Genomic DNA, 15,254 nt, shown 5'->3' with positions numbered 1-15,254 from the left:
TGTGGTTATGCCTGTAAAATGGTGCCAGATACTCATCTGCAGTTAGACACTGAGTATCCAGTCTTTTTAAAATGTACCTTTTAAAGAAGTACCAAACCTTAATTCCTTGATTAGTTGTACGGTATTAATTAGTTTTAAACTCAATAATAGGCTTAAACTCAGTAATACTCTGAGAGAAAAATGAAGAAATTTTATATACAAACCCAAATGTCTATGAATAAAGCTTCCCTGCAGAAACAGCTCATGTTCTATCAGCAAAAACCACACTGTTAATAGCAAAAATGTCATGAGTTACCTGCTGTTCTCTTTAGGACTACTACTTCCTTGTTCATCGTCATCACTGAAATTCAGCTGTTCTGTATAATCTACTTCCATCTGAGCACCTGTTAAACAAATGAAAATGTAGATGAGCCTTAAAAGACACCAATTATGTTAATCTAAACACGAATCAGCTTAAAATGCCCAATGAATTTTGTTTCTTACCTGCCCATCCTTCATCAGCTTCAGCATCAAGGTTATCAAATTTATCAAGCTCCTTCAGTTCAGAGGCACTAAGGATGGACGGGCGTTCAGGCTCAGAAGCCCATGAAGGAGGAGGACCTCTTCCTCGAAGGCCTCTAATGATGGGATTGCAGAGGAAAAAAAAAAATGCATGTTTTAATTATATTGAATAGAGTATTAAAGCACTGGAATTTTTTCATTTCAATTCAACATTAGTGTTTTCTATAGGAAGATATACATCAGACATGACTATAAAGAAAACATATAATTAGTAGCTTAAATAGTACAAAAACTCATTTAAAATGCATTATTTAAGAGGATACTAAAAATCTCAAATGGAGAGAATGGGGTGACAAACATGACAAGAAAAGGGGAGAAATAATTATCACTGGTTTTAGAATCATGTTTATCTGCATTCAGAATTTTCTGTCAATTGGATTTTTCAACTACTGAAGTATTTTAGTTTTTATCTTAAAAGAGGCAGCTAATTATTTAAGAGCAATTGTCCTTGTGAGAACAGAAAAAGGGATACCCAATGTTCAAAAAAAAACCTTAATATGCACGTATCTCTGCAGGCGTTAATACTCTTACTTGTTTGTTTCAGACAAAGAAGGTGGAAACCTCATGGGACCATGCAGAGGAGGATATGCCATCCTTGGGTACTGCTGAAACATCTGTGAAGAAAACAAGAAATTTAGTAAGTAATGATATACAAATTCAGTATGAATGATTAAAGCAAATGATGTGAATAATCAACTTTGCTAATAAAGACACCACTCATCCTCACTAACAAACCACTTTAGCAACAAACCATTTAAAGGAACAATGATATGAGAAACTCTTTTGTTTTAAAGGCTATTAAAACAGCTGGTTGCAAACTCACAGATCTGCCTGCTTAAAGACATGCCCCTCACATCCCATCCCCCCCAAATTGTAACATAAAAGTATTAACTAGGGCATGTGAAGAATCTCTCATTAATTTAATTTTAGTTTATGAAATGACAAAGTAAGTCACAAATTCATAATACATGAACCCCAGAAAGTCTTATTCAAGTAGGAATTTTGTGTAATGAAATTTTGAATCTGGAAAGACACACTGATAAAGAAGAACTCACTTCAGATTACAGAAAGGAAAATTAGGGAAAGAGATGGGTAAAGGAGCACCCTGAAAGACATTAAGCATGGCATAGAAAACAGGTTCTCAGCGAAGTTACTACACAGATTACGTAATAAATTAAAACCTGAAAAAAGGTCAAGTTGATTTTTGTGGGATCTCAGCTTTGAAAAGGAAAGCTTTAAAGGGGGGGGGGGATTGGGGGTAGGTTATGAAAACACTGACAACTAAGGGACAGTCTCAAGAAGTACTTATTCATTTACAGACACACAGCCAAATCATATAAATAATATCAACTGTGTATCTTAAATACTCTACATGTATCCTGAACCAGACTAGCTTCTGCTAAAAAAAAAAATCTTACTACAAAAACAAAAATTTTTTTACATAAGGAAATTATACTTGAAAAGGGCTGTGCATGTATGACTATGCTGTCAAAGAAAGTGTTCCTACTAAATAGGGTTGAAATAAGGTCAAATTAAACACCAGATTCAACTATGAACTTTTGAGGAAACAGGAGTTTTGGCTGCAGCATGTAAGGCAAATCATCTTAAGTCTGATTATTCAGACATGATTAATCTTTTCTGGCTTATTTCTTAAAATTTGGAGTCTGTCATACATTAATTGCAGAAGCAACCCCAAATTCTCAATATATGCTTTTGTTAAAAGATGTTTGCTTTTCATAACAAGTAGAACACTATTTCAACCAAAATCAGAGGCAACTGGTAGTGAAGCCTTCTCTCTTTCCTTTGCTTTTACATTCCAACATTCAAACCTGGAAGCTCAAAAAACTATAAGCAAAATTTAAAAATGACGAGGCAAGAGTGTAATCATTTTTTAAAATCAGGTCAGTTTATATAATTTTTTTTTTTAAATCATACTCTTATACTTCTTAGGATGTTATCTTTCAGCTTCAGAGTAAAGATCAGGGCCTCATGCATAATGAACTGTAACCCTCAAAAAAATATTTGAAAATTCATTTTCCTCTGCTTTTCTAGAATGGTTTAAACATGACAGAAAAAAGAAACAGAGCACAAACAACTTACAATTCAAACATAAAACAATGAAAGAAAAAATAAAAGAGACAGACACAGGTACCACGATCCATAACAAGAAATATGAACTGATCCCGCCCCCCCAATCAATTATTGCCTGGACCCTGACAATGACCTAATATTTAATTAAAAATTCTTTTTTTTTTTTGCTTTTTTGAAAGGGTTTTTCTGTGTAACAACCTAGCTGTCCTAGCTCAGTAGACCAGGCTAACCTCAAACTCAAGAAATCTGCCTGCCTCTGCTTCCCAAGTGCTGGGATTTAAAGGCAAGGCATGTGCCACCACTGCTGTGCTAAGAATTCATTTTTTAATTTTAGCTGCATTAATAACACTATATACTTTATTAGGTGGTCTCCTTTTGAAAATAACTAACTAAAACCTGTAAATTAAATACAGTATCCATGATTGCTTTCATAATCTAAAATCATGGAGAATGGGCATTTACTACTGTTTTTCTGTAAAAATTAAGTAAGGAAGCCATAACAGAGCATGTCTATAACCTCATCACTCAGTAGCCTGAGATATGGCTAATTTTTAAATCTGCTTGCATTTCATACAAATATAGTGTCAAAAAAGACCACACTATAGATTTAAAAACTTAATTAGAATTTAGATAGTCTTTAACTTTATTCCCCCTAGTTATCAACTACTGCTTGGGCGATTTAATAAATTCTATGAACCTATTTTCAGGAAAAAGTTTTAAATCCATAATCCAAAGTACACACAGATACAAAAACTAATATACTAAAATTATTATTTCCACAATTAAAAGCTGTGATATAACAATTAATATATGCGCTTCTCTGTTTGTTTTTAAGGGTTTAACTATGTAGGCCTGGCTGTCATGGAACTCACGTAGAACAGTCTGTCTCCAAACTCATAGTGCTAAACCCGTTTTTGCCTCCTAAATACCGGATATGCGATATACGCTTCTTTATTGACCCATGGATCCAATGTTGAGTGTAATGTACTGTAAAAATACGTGATTAATGATAAACCTACCTGTGCTGCAGATACATGGGATTTGCTTCCTTTACTATACTTATAATTAATTTTTTAGTTAGATGTTAATGAGACCAAAGACCCACACTTTCTTTTTCCCTTAGTTCAGTTTTCTTCTTGCATCCCAGAGTAGAATATTCAAGTGCTAGCATGTTTAGCAATACTCACATATGGAGGCATCATAGCTCTATATTGAGAAGCAAGGGGAGGCTGTTGTCCATTCAGTTTGGCCTGTGGAGGACCACAAGCTATTCTCTTTTCTACCACTTTGAGAATATCATTTTGTTCTGATGTTATGGCCGCGCTTTCATCCTGGCCAAGTTGCTTTTCATCCTGATCAGAGGAAGGTGTGCCAGCAGACTTACCACCATCTCTCCAACAAGCAACATCTGAGCAAAAAAAAAGAGCAAGAAAATATTTAGTAATATAACCGTGACACCAACCAACCTAAGCACATTTCAAGAAAATGTCATCAAAAGCCTGGTGTGGTGGCGCACGCCTTTAATCCCAGCACTCGGGAGGCAGAGACAGGAAGATCTCTGTGAGCGAGACCAGCTGGTCTCTAAGAGCTAATTCCAGGATAGGCCCCAAAGCTACACCTGTCTCAACATCCCCCCTCCCCCGAAAAATGTCATCAAGTAAATACAGTAAAGATGGGGGGGAAGACACCTCCATGTGAGAGTCTAAAGCTCTTAACGCATTTAGGCAAGTCGAGAGTTGTGGCTTCATGCCATGACAAATCAGAGGAGAACTATTAGAACCTCTATGAAGTGTTATCAGTGAATCTGTAGAGGTTAAAAATCACTGCTCATATTTGGTCTATTGTCAGATAGTCATGTTTCAAGACATATGAGAGCTCTAGAGGGAAGTAAAGGTGAGGTGAGACGCTCACATCCATTTACTTTCAGTCAACCATTACATTACCCATTACATGGGCCCAGATGAGCAGACCCAATGATATTATCTCGTTGAAATTCTTAACCAAGTGTGGTTTTAAGGAAACATTGAACAGATTATTCAAAGAAAGAAAGAAAGAAAGAAAGAAAGAAAGAAAGAAAGAAAGAAAGAAAGAAAGAAAGAAAGAAAGAAAGAAAGAAAGAAAGAAAGAAAGAAAGAATCTCCATTATAGAAAAAAGTCCAACCTTTTATGTATTTTGGGAAAGACATGTCAGTCCAACCTTTTATGTATTTTGGGAAAGACATGTCATGAGCAGTACCAGCAAAAGGGGCTGAGAGAATCCTCAATCCCAACTTCTAACTAGGTTTCTTTTGGATTCCTATCCTTCAGAAAACAGTTGGGTTCAGTTTGTTGACACACACCGCCATATGGGCAAGGTAACTTCTGGGTCAAAATTTAACCAACTGTAGAAATAGTGGTGCTAACACAACTTCTAGTATGAATTAATTGATTGCATTATGAGGGTTAAAAAAATAAAAGCAGATGATATAGTCTCATTTGAAAAGAAATAGGCCTAAAATGTGAAATATGACATTAAAAATATAGACCTAAAAAATATTTGTCAGAGGAACCTCATCAATAGTGTTTGCTAAAATGTTTAGTGATAACAATATGAAACTAGGACATTTACATGTCTCTCAAACATTTCACACTTCTACTGATAGTTTCTACCTTATAATGCACATAAAGTATCCTGCATTATTCAAAATCATTTATCTCCTCAGTGTGAGTTCAGAAAGCAAAGAACTGTGCAATACAGAGTAAAGAAATGGATAAATCTTATACAACGGGGAAAACATGCTTAAAAGCTTGTTACTGTAAAAAGATCAAATATATGATTAGGCACAATAGCATATGCCTATAATCCAGACCTGGGGAGGGTAAGGCAGATGCATACAAACGAAGAAGGAAGGGAATGGACAGGACAAAATATAATTTTAATAGAAGATACCTGGACATCTTGAAAATTTTTATTTAGTACATTTTCAACGATCTCTAAAGTTACAGTGGTACTACTGTTGGTCTAAAAACAGTATTTTAAGTAAATACAGCACTAGACTCTAGAAAGTAGGAAAGTGATATATATAAGCACACATGAGGAGCTATCACAAGATAAAACAGTACAAAGCACTCACTTGGTGGGCGTAAACTGGGGCCGGGTCCATAGTTTTCATCACTTGCTTCTTTTTCTTTTTTTTCCTGATCTCCAGCTGCCTGCAGACTGGGAAATTCCTGCTGAAATTGACTATTCACTTGGATCCCTAAAAAAATTATTTTAAAAAAAGTAAGGGAACTTTTATAATGAAGAAAATTCAAACAACCCTCCCAGGACAGAGCTCTTACTTCTTTTGGATGAATTATTCCAATGATTGTTTATATCAATAAAACTATTAAACCATAGCCTTTGAAAAGTTAATGAACAGCCATAAGGAGACAAAACTCTAAGAAAAGAACCTGCCAGATAAGAGTACAGAAGATTAAGAGAGGCTAAAGTAAAGTGTTATTTGTTTCTTTTATTATGACTCCTTCTACTCAAATCCAACTTCTTTGCCAAAAGCTTTTAATAACTGTATTACTGAAACAGACTTTCTGGCTAAATACCACCAAGTACCAAGCTAGGCTGTTGTTTCCATTTGATTTACTACTTTAATTTATCACTAAACGAGGGCACCTCACTATTCACTTATATACTTGCTCATTTTTATAGGGAATATTATAGTTACTACTGTGCTTTATGAACATTCTCTAATTCTTCAACACCCAGAAGTCCTAACAGGGTATGTGAAAAAAGTTTGGGATGTTTAGGGAAAGGAATACAATGTCTATTTATAAAATGTATTTGTATTGATAAATTTTGAGCTGTCTTGATACTTATTTTAAGGGGAGAGGATAAGTTACAGCTCTCCTTAGATCATATATAACTTTTGACAAAGAAATTTAATTATCACAGAGTTTATAAGGATATGAATGTATTCTCTTTGGTAATGTTTTCTACCTTGATTTCCTGCATGGCTGTTCAGTAACCATCAAACCTAATCAGATACCCCAGCTAATGTCCACTTACCATCTCCTTGCCCACCTTGCTTGTTACTGGCCCATGACTTGGGAGCAGGTGCTACTTCTGGGGGAGCTGCAACCCCAGGTTTTGGCTGTGCTGGTGGTACTTCTGGTGCTCTTTAAAAAAATATTAATCCATTATTTCAGACATTACAAGTTAAATATTTTTTAATGCATATAAATTAAGTGTGCTAATTTGGGCTATAAGTTTACTACTTCTAGATTATAGCTGCATATCTCATAAATGGTTTGTACCAGTATTGTTACCTTTAAAGTTATGGCTGTTTTTCTCCCATTCAGCTCTACTTTTGAATAACCCAGCTCTGCTTATTTTTCATTTTGCTAAAAAAATACTCATAACCAAAATAGCTGCCAGTACAATGTTTCAAAGAAATGCATATAAACAGCAATGTAACTACATGCAGAAATACAGTTTAGTTGCGATAACTAGGGGTGAAGAGTAGGTAAACTCCAATGACAGTCAGATCCATCACTACATTACAATTCAAACATGTAATACCAATCTGTCTAATCCATTCTCATGAAAAAACATGATTAACAGTCTACAGTTTTATGCAATCCTTGTAATATGGTAATATTTAAAAATGAAAAGGTAATTCATAACACTACAGAATGCCAGCACAGTATTTTTGGTACACCTTGACCTAGCTTACTTGTTACTATAAAATAATTTTACAACAAACTAAGTTTCTACAAAGGTGGTCAAAAATACATTAATTAAGCAGAAATATAGAAATCTGTTAAGTTCTGTGCAAACAGAGCAATGTAAATCCTATCAAGTGTCCAATAACTTACTCGAGTTCTAAAACTTACTATTTAGCCCAGCTAATAATCTGGCTCAAATTCTGACAAACAGAAGACAAATATTTACTGAATAAATGATCATTAAGGCAGACAGTATTAATTCTTATTTTTCACTTAACAAATAATGCTTGAGCACCTATGATACACCAAGCGGTTTTAATGCTAGAGACAGAATTCTTGAGCATCTTGGAATTTAAGCCAACAGAACCAATTTTTCTTTTCTTTGTTTCTTTCAAATCAATTTCTACTCTTATTAGAAAGAGAATGCCTGATCTGAAGAAGGTGGGAGGAGGGAGTGTAGTACAGGCCATGTAATATAAGCAAACTTGTTGATTAGTTCCTATGTCATCTATTCTATTGACAATGCCACTAGACTCCAAGAGCCTAAAGATTATAATGCATTTACTACAGCTGTATGTCTACTATATATTCATTTTCAGAGTATACATACACGATATATACATGGTTTCTAATATATGTATATTCAATATATGTATATACGCATAACATATGTGTTTAGTGTGTGTCTTTTTGTTTTTGCAACACGGTTTCTTTGTATAGCTCTGACTGTCATGGAACTCACTCTGTAGACCAGGGTGGCCTTGAACTCATAGACCTGTCTCTGCCTCTCAGGTGCTGGGATCAAAAGTGTGTATCACCACCACCACAATTAATCTAGGACCTACTATAAAGCAGAGTGCTGGGTCCTACCTTCAGATAAAAGTTTGCAGAAGATATAGGCAGGGCTTGTAGATTTGTTCCTAGGATATTTTAAGTTATTTTTCACGGTGTTGCTAAGTAGTGTTAAGGCCAAGATTTTATCATTCTTAGATAGAAGACATCAGATGAGCATGAAAGAGCAAGTTAACTTGTTTTTTTTCAATCTGATGAAAGATCTCTCTGAAACTTTATCTTGTCATAGTGTTTTTAATATGTATTATAGACATAACTCTCAACTTACAGTGGTTACTAACACAGAAGTTTCCTACAAAGCAATAAGTGTTTTTATTCTAACAGATTTTGACTCACTTTTCTTCTTCATGCTGCTCTTGTTTTGATGCCCATCCTGTGCCATCCTTGGGCACAATATTCACATTAGGATCGTTGCCTTTGTTCTCTGCTTTGAGACTTGGGAGGTTAGCAGGTGGAGGCATCCGCCGGGAAATACCAACTTTTCCAAGACTTTGTAACCCATGTCGAGCTGCAACTAAAAGATCAATAACATCAATTTTCTTAGCACATCTACTGCATTATCCATTTTATTCTTCAAATGGAGACAATCAAGAGTCAATGGAGTTTCTAAATAGTCCCTAATCTCAGTTTACACACCTGTAACTTAAATTCAAAGTAAAAAATAACTAGACACTGAACAGATAAACTATCTTGGGAACAAGCAAGACCTGTCTCAAAAAGCAAAAAAAAAAAAAAAAAAAAAAAAAAAAAAAACCACCCACAACCAACCACCCCTACTCTCCATCCCCCAATTTTTAAAAATACTATGGGCCTGGGGGTGGTGGTGATAATGGTAGTGGTTTTTTTTTGTTTGTTTTTTTGGATTTTTCGAGACAGGGTTTCTCCGTAGCTTTTGGTTCCTGTCCTGGAACTAGCTCTTGTAGACCAGGCTGGCCTCGAACTTACAGAGATCCGCCTGCCTCCCGAGTGCTGGGACTAAAGGCGTGCGCCACCACCGCCCGGAGATAATGGTAGTTTTAAAATGTTTTCAGGCAACTCATTCTACATTAAAAAAAAAAAAAAAAGTTGAGAAGAAAGCTCAAAGTGGTAGCGCATGTCTTTAACTCCACAATTTGGAGGCAGAAAAATCATTGTAAGCTAGAGGCTGGCCTTTTTTTTTTTTTTTTTTTTGTAAGTCAGGTAGGGTTACACAGCATCAAGACCTTGTCTCAACCCCCACCCCCAAACAAAACTTACAAACAAAAGAATATTACAAATGTTCCACTTTTCACTGTACATATTGGCTCAAGGGACCCAAGTTAAAAAGGCAAGACTTTCCTTTCCTGTAGTTAAGAGTATACACATGGCTCTGCGTCTTTCTTTTCTATAGCCAGAAGGGAGACTAAAGTATGTATAAACGGTTCTGTGAGGTGCTTGAGAGATGGCTCAAGTTAAGAACACTGACTGTTCAATTCCAAGCACCCATGTGCGGCAGCTCACAACCATATGTAACTTCAGCTCCAGGGATATATCATCTCCGACCTCTGCAGTTCCCTGCACTTGTGTCCACACACCCGTATGAAGACACACACACACCTACATAACTTAAAAATAAGAACAAATCTTCCAAAAGTTCTATAAAAGTGCAAATTTTCAATGGTAAAATATTTAATTCCTATTCCCTGAAAAGTGAATCTATACAAAGGTCAATATAAATAGGCTTGCCCTAACATCTAATCAAAAGCAGTAGATACAGTATCATCAACATTAACAAATCCACAAACAACATAAATGCTACTGGATCTACTCACCTGTAGTCTTCTGAGTTTCCAAGGACTTTCCTTTGTAAGTATTAAACAAACTGAGTGTTGCATACTTTTTCCCATCCTTTGCTTTTGTGCTCTGGCCTGACTTCTCCGACATTTCGGTGGAAACTCATCGAGTCCAAAACCTCCTGCCACACCCCTTAAAAGTAGTCTTTGTGATGCATGTAAGAGAGAAAAATGAGAGGAAAGTTTTAGTATTAGCTGACTAAAAAGTTTAATAAATTCGTATCTCAGGACCTTATTTAAAAGATAGGTTGAAGGAGATATTTATCTTCAATATACATTCCAATATTTTCATAGACCTTGTTAATACAAGCCAATGTTAACCAAAATAAAACCATTATGCACTTGAAAAATACATTATTTAATAACTGTTCATAGCTGTTAAATGGTATACCAGAGGATGAGGGTTATAATCCTAAAATGAATACTTCAGATATGATGAACCTAGTAGACTATCTACTTAACTTAAGCTTTGAAATGACTGGCATGTTAAGCTATCAGATTGAATTCAGGATAGGAAGATGGCACCACTTCCTCCAATGGTAAAAATCCCACAGATGCCCTAACTTAAAGCTAACTATTAATAAAAAGACAAATTATTTTACTTGCAACTTCCTTCCAATTTAAAGAGATAATGTTCGCGCGCGTGTGTGTGTGTGTGTGTGTGTGTGTGTGTGTGTGTATTAGAGAGGCTAGTTAAGGTGAAAGCAGGGTTGGCTAATTCCACAACAGAAACCACTAATAGCATAGAACAGAGCTGAAGAGCTAAGGATAGCACAATTTTCCACAAATACAGTTTAACTCATGAGGTATCAGCCACGTTTTGTCACAAGAGTTTTGTTTGCTTGTTTTGCAGTTCTGAGGCTCTGACCCAGTACCTGACATAATATGCTATGCGAATGTTCTACCATCGGAACTATCTACAACCCCAGTCCTCCAGATTACATTAAAAGAAACGTATCTAGCAGGGCAGCAGTGGTACATGCCTTTAATCCCAGCACTTAGGAGGCAGAGGCAGGCAGATCTCTGTGAGTTCGAGGCCAGCCTGCTCTACAAGAGCTAGTTCCAGGACAGGATCCAAAGCTACAAAAAAAAATAATAATAATCTATTTGTCCTTTGATAGTTTATGAGACTCATGTGCCATCAGAAGAACTACACATTCAACTTCAGTGATGCCCGTCTGTCTATATCTACCTACACAAATATGTTCACTTAATTAATCTCAACAGTGTTAATAAGTATGGTCAGGCATGGTGGCCCAAATTCAGTATTGTGAAGAGGAAACAGGCTGACTCATGGCCATTCTGGTCTATCTACAGAGAGTTCCAGGCCATCCATGGCAACACACTAAGACCCTGTTTCAAAAGGTGCTGGAGTTGGGGTGGGGAGAAACACAATCTAACTCATTGTCAAGTGTTCATCAATTTCATGATACAGAGACAAGGAGGAACAAATACAAATATATTAAGACTCATTATGGAAAGCTGAGCAGCAATAGGCAGCTCTACAGTTTCTCAAGTGATTCTAATGTGTAAACAGTCTTAAGAACCACTGGATCTTTCCACTCACACCAAATTAAGATCTATTTTTCCCACTGTGGGGTATACCTTGTCTCGATTCACTTACCTCTCTGTAAGGAAGCTCATCAAAATTCCTATTATTCCCAATACTAACCAATCATCCAAAAATTAAGTACTACTGAAGAATGCATCCCACTCTTTTGAGAACATTTTCAACTGTACATAGAATATAGGGATATTTAAAATTAAATCAGAGGATATAAATACTTAAGCAGAATTCAACATAAGAAACCCAAATAGGAAATCTATGAACAGAATTCACCAAGCAATAAAACCAGTGAGCAAATGTGTTAAAATGGTCAATTCAGAAAGTCAAGCATGGGTGGAACATGCTTGTAATCCCTGCATCTGAGAGTAGAAAAGGAGGCTCAGGAGTTCTAAGCCAGCCTGGGATACACAGTGAAACCCTGTCTCACAAACTAAAAGACCATATGCCACAATCAAATATAATTTATTATTGGAAGCAAGACTGACTTAATAAACAACCACCAATCAAATTTAACTTGCTATCAAATCTGCTAACTTGATCTTAATTCCTGGGAAACCCACACCAGAGAAGGGGAGAACAGAGCCCCAAACGTTTTCTGATCTCCACATGTGGGTGGTGGCATGCACAGGTTACCATACCCCTTAAAGTAAGCACACACCTTAATTCCAGGACTCAGGAGGAAGAAGACCTCTGTGAGTTCACCAGTCTGGTTTACATAGTGTATTACAGAACAGCAAAAGCTGTGGAGGAAAACCCTATCTCTGAGGATGAGGTGGGGGACATTTACCATACTCTAAGATAGCACGCTTTAAATTTAGGAAGGAAAATATATGCTCACTAAAATTGTGAACTGTTGATGAAGAAAAATTAAAGATACAAATAACAGAAAGCTATCCCATGTTCATGTATTAGGAAAATATTATTGTTAACCTGATTCAAAGTAATTAACAGACTCGAGAAGTTGGAGTTGAATTGATTGACTTCAAAATTCCACTAACATAATACCATGAAAGATCCACATAGGACACCCCCCAAGACATTTGGGGTGGGATAGAGGTCTCAGGAAAGCGCCCAGTTGCTAATTTTGAACGCCTGTGCATAAGAGTGGTTGGGACCATAGGGAAGCCATGATGTGACTGAAAACTATAGAGGGGGCACAAAGTTGAAGATCTCTTCCTCCCTTTTTCAAAAATTGTATTACAAAGCTGGTGGTGGCGGCAATGTCTGGTCTATACAGAAAAACCCTGCCCTGAAAAACAAACAAAACCAATATAAAATACAGAACTGGCCTATTAAGACATATAGAGGACCCAGAAATATAGGCTCTAATAGACATCTACCAAACGTAAGTTTCTCAAGGTTGGAGAAACCCTTGAATATTACTGAGTTAATATAATTTAATATGAGCATTATGAATAACATAGGGACTCCTCAAAACTAAATTTCCTTTTCTGCATATTTTTCAAAGGAAATAAAATTACTGCCTCATAAAGATACTCATACTATATTTACACTAAATTAAAACAAGCAAACATTCAAAGTGTAAGGTGTATTTATCTTTTTTTGTTGCTTTTGTTTTTCAAGACAGGGTTTCTCTGTAGCTTTTGAGCCTGTCCTGGAACCAGCTCTTGTAGATCAGGCTGGCCTCGAACTCACAGAGATCTGCCTGCCTCTGCCTCCCAAGTGCTGGGATTAAAGACAAGTGCCACCACTGCCTGGCTAAAGTGTATCTTTCTTTAAGGATGAATGGATAAAGAAACTGTGGTGAACACAAACATGGAAATTTTTTGACTTAATAAAGTTGATACCGCTACCTGCAACCACACAGATGAACCTGTGGCTGAGTAAATGTCTATTGTTTGACACAGAGCTGATCACGTCAAGAAGACAATGTCTCAAGACACACAGAAAATTAGAAACACTTTCCTTTGAGTGAAGTTCTTTAGTATGCAACAGACAATAGAGGAGGGGAAAAAACATCTCAGAACATAGCAATGGCAATCTCAAAAGCTGTTTTGCTTCTGGAACTGGCGTGAAAACTGTTTAAGATTATAATCCCATAAACACAAAAGAGAATCAATTTAAAAAAATCGGTGACAAGACTCACACATGCAAAATCAAAACCAATACTGCTAAACATTTTAACAGAAAATACCCTATCAAAACAATGAGTATAAATCATATTTGCACTCCAAGTGTTTCTATTCCTAGACAAAACACGTTTTAAAATGGGTCCAACAGTAGTTGTGGTCACACACGTCTGGAGTCCCAAGTGTTTGGGAGGTGGAGGAAGGGGGTCAGGAATTTGAGATTATTACCCTATGTTCACTTGTTTGTGGCTGTACAGGTCATACTTTATGGAACCTGTAATCAACAATCTATAAGTAAAATAAGAATGTAAATGAAAAAAAATCAACTGGGTAAAAAGGCAACAAAATTTTGAAGGCTTCTCTGAAGTGACACCAGCTAAAGAAAAATCAATCAGTGCTCTCACTCAGGAAGCACAAATTTATCAGAGATCTTGAAAAAAATCTGCCACGGCATGAGATGGTTTCAGTAGGTTCCACCCAAACATGAAGACCTGAGCTAGAAATCCCAGCACCCAGTTAAGATACCAGACATAGTCATGTAGGCCTGTAGTAGTGAGGGAAAAGGCAAAAGGAGAGCTGGGGCTTGCTGGCTAACTTAGCTCTCCAGGTACAGAGTAGGATACACCCAATAGTCCTCCTCTGGCTTCTTCACACATATACAACCACGCACACAAACACTGTTCCATCAGCCAGTTTATGCAAAATTGCTCAGGCCAGGCTGAATAAAAGCATTCTTTGGAAACCTTCCCCTGCAAGTCTCTACAGTAGTCACAGCTGCAAACCACTGAACCTTAGCCCAGAAGTGTAAGGTCAACTGTAAAATTCATGCCTAAAGGGGAAATGGAGGAGATGGAGGAAGTTAAAGCAGACAGAAATCAGATTTTATAGAGCTTGCCAAGTGAACAAGAAATGCTACCTTTGTGGATATTCTATATGCCAAGAGCCAATGGAGGAAAACTAGTTTAAAAAATTGCTGTGTGGATACGTGGCTGAACTTGACATTAGTATCTTAACAAATCAGTACAATTTATGTAACTAGTAATCCCCCAAACCCTTCAAACAGCAAGTTCAAGCATTTGCTATCAGCCTTTGAGCTTCTAATTTCAAAAACACAGCAGCATAATTATGGGGATCAAAAGCACTATATTCTCTACGTGTATCGTTTCTAATTTTAAAACACCCCTTCAAGGGTTAGAGAGATTCTAAAGCCAGAGGACCAGATCTCTACTGCAAGATGATGTCTTTTATATAGGACAGGAAAGCTGTACCCAGGAAATCACAAAGAGGTCACCTACTGAAGACCCAAACTGTGACAACACCAGTTGGTGTGCCAACATGGATGAAGGAATACCCAGAAATGAAAAGCTACAGGCAATTAACAGCTGCTGAGAGAAGGAGAAATCAGTTTTCTCCAGGGAAAAGGGACCCTTATAGGCTATCGGATGGATCCCAAGGAGCATGACTTAACATATACATGGGAGCAGCACTAAAGAGATTCACCATATTGTATTTCTAATTATATGTATATATGTTACAATAATAATCAAAGCATAAGAGGCTTTGAATATGTGAGGGAGTAAG

At 36.6% G+C, this 15,254-nt stretch overlaps 1 protein-coding gene across 10 annotated transcripts in view; it reads right to left on the bottom strand.

The window, feature by feature from the left end:
* Prrc2c (proline rich coiled-coil 2C) overlaps positions 1 to 15,254 on the bottom strand; it is a 70,328-nt gene that overhangs the window by 42,533 nt on the left and 12,541 nt on the right. For 6 of the 10 annotated variants that reach the window (XM_057769098.1, XM_057769104.1, XM_057769100.1 and 3 more), the window contains exons 2-9: positions 9,996 to 10,161; positions 8,542 to 8,719; positions 6,695 to 6,804; positions 5,766 to 5,891; positions 3,840 to 4,060; positions 1,093 to 1,175; positions 484 to 617; positions 296 to 383 (exon numbers count right to left, since the gene is read on the bottom strand). In XM_057769098.1, the coding sequence (XP_057625081.1) occupies positions 296 to 383; positions 484 to 617; positions 1,093 to 1,175; positions 3,840 to 4,060; positions 5,766 to 5,891; positions 6,695 to 6,804; positions 8,542 to 8,719; positions 9,996 to 10,107 (1,052 nt within the window). In that variant the 5' untranslated portion in view covers positions 10,108 to 10,161. The remainder of the gene's footprint in view (positions 1 to 295; positions 384 to 483; positions 618 to 1,092; positions 1,176 to 3,839; positions 4,061 to 5,765; positions 5,892 to 6,694; positions 6,805 to 8,541; positions 8,720 to 9,995; positions 10,162 to 15,254) is intronic. The other 4 variants (XM_057769099.1, XM_057769102.1, XM_057769106.1 and 1 more) reach the window with 2 other exon arrangements.

Source organism: Chionomys nivalis, chromosome 5, assembly GCF_950005125.1.
Source record: "Chionomys nivalis chromosome 5, mChiNiv1.1, whole genome shotgun sequence".
NCBI classification, from domain to species: Eukaryota; Metazoa; Chordata; class Mammalia; order Rodentia; family Cricetidae; genus Chionomys; species Chionomys nivalis.
The sequence above is the reverse complement of the archived record's forward strand: the minus strand, read 5'-3'. Positions and strand labels throughout refer to the sequence as shown.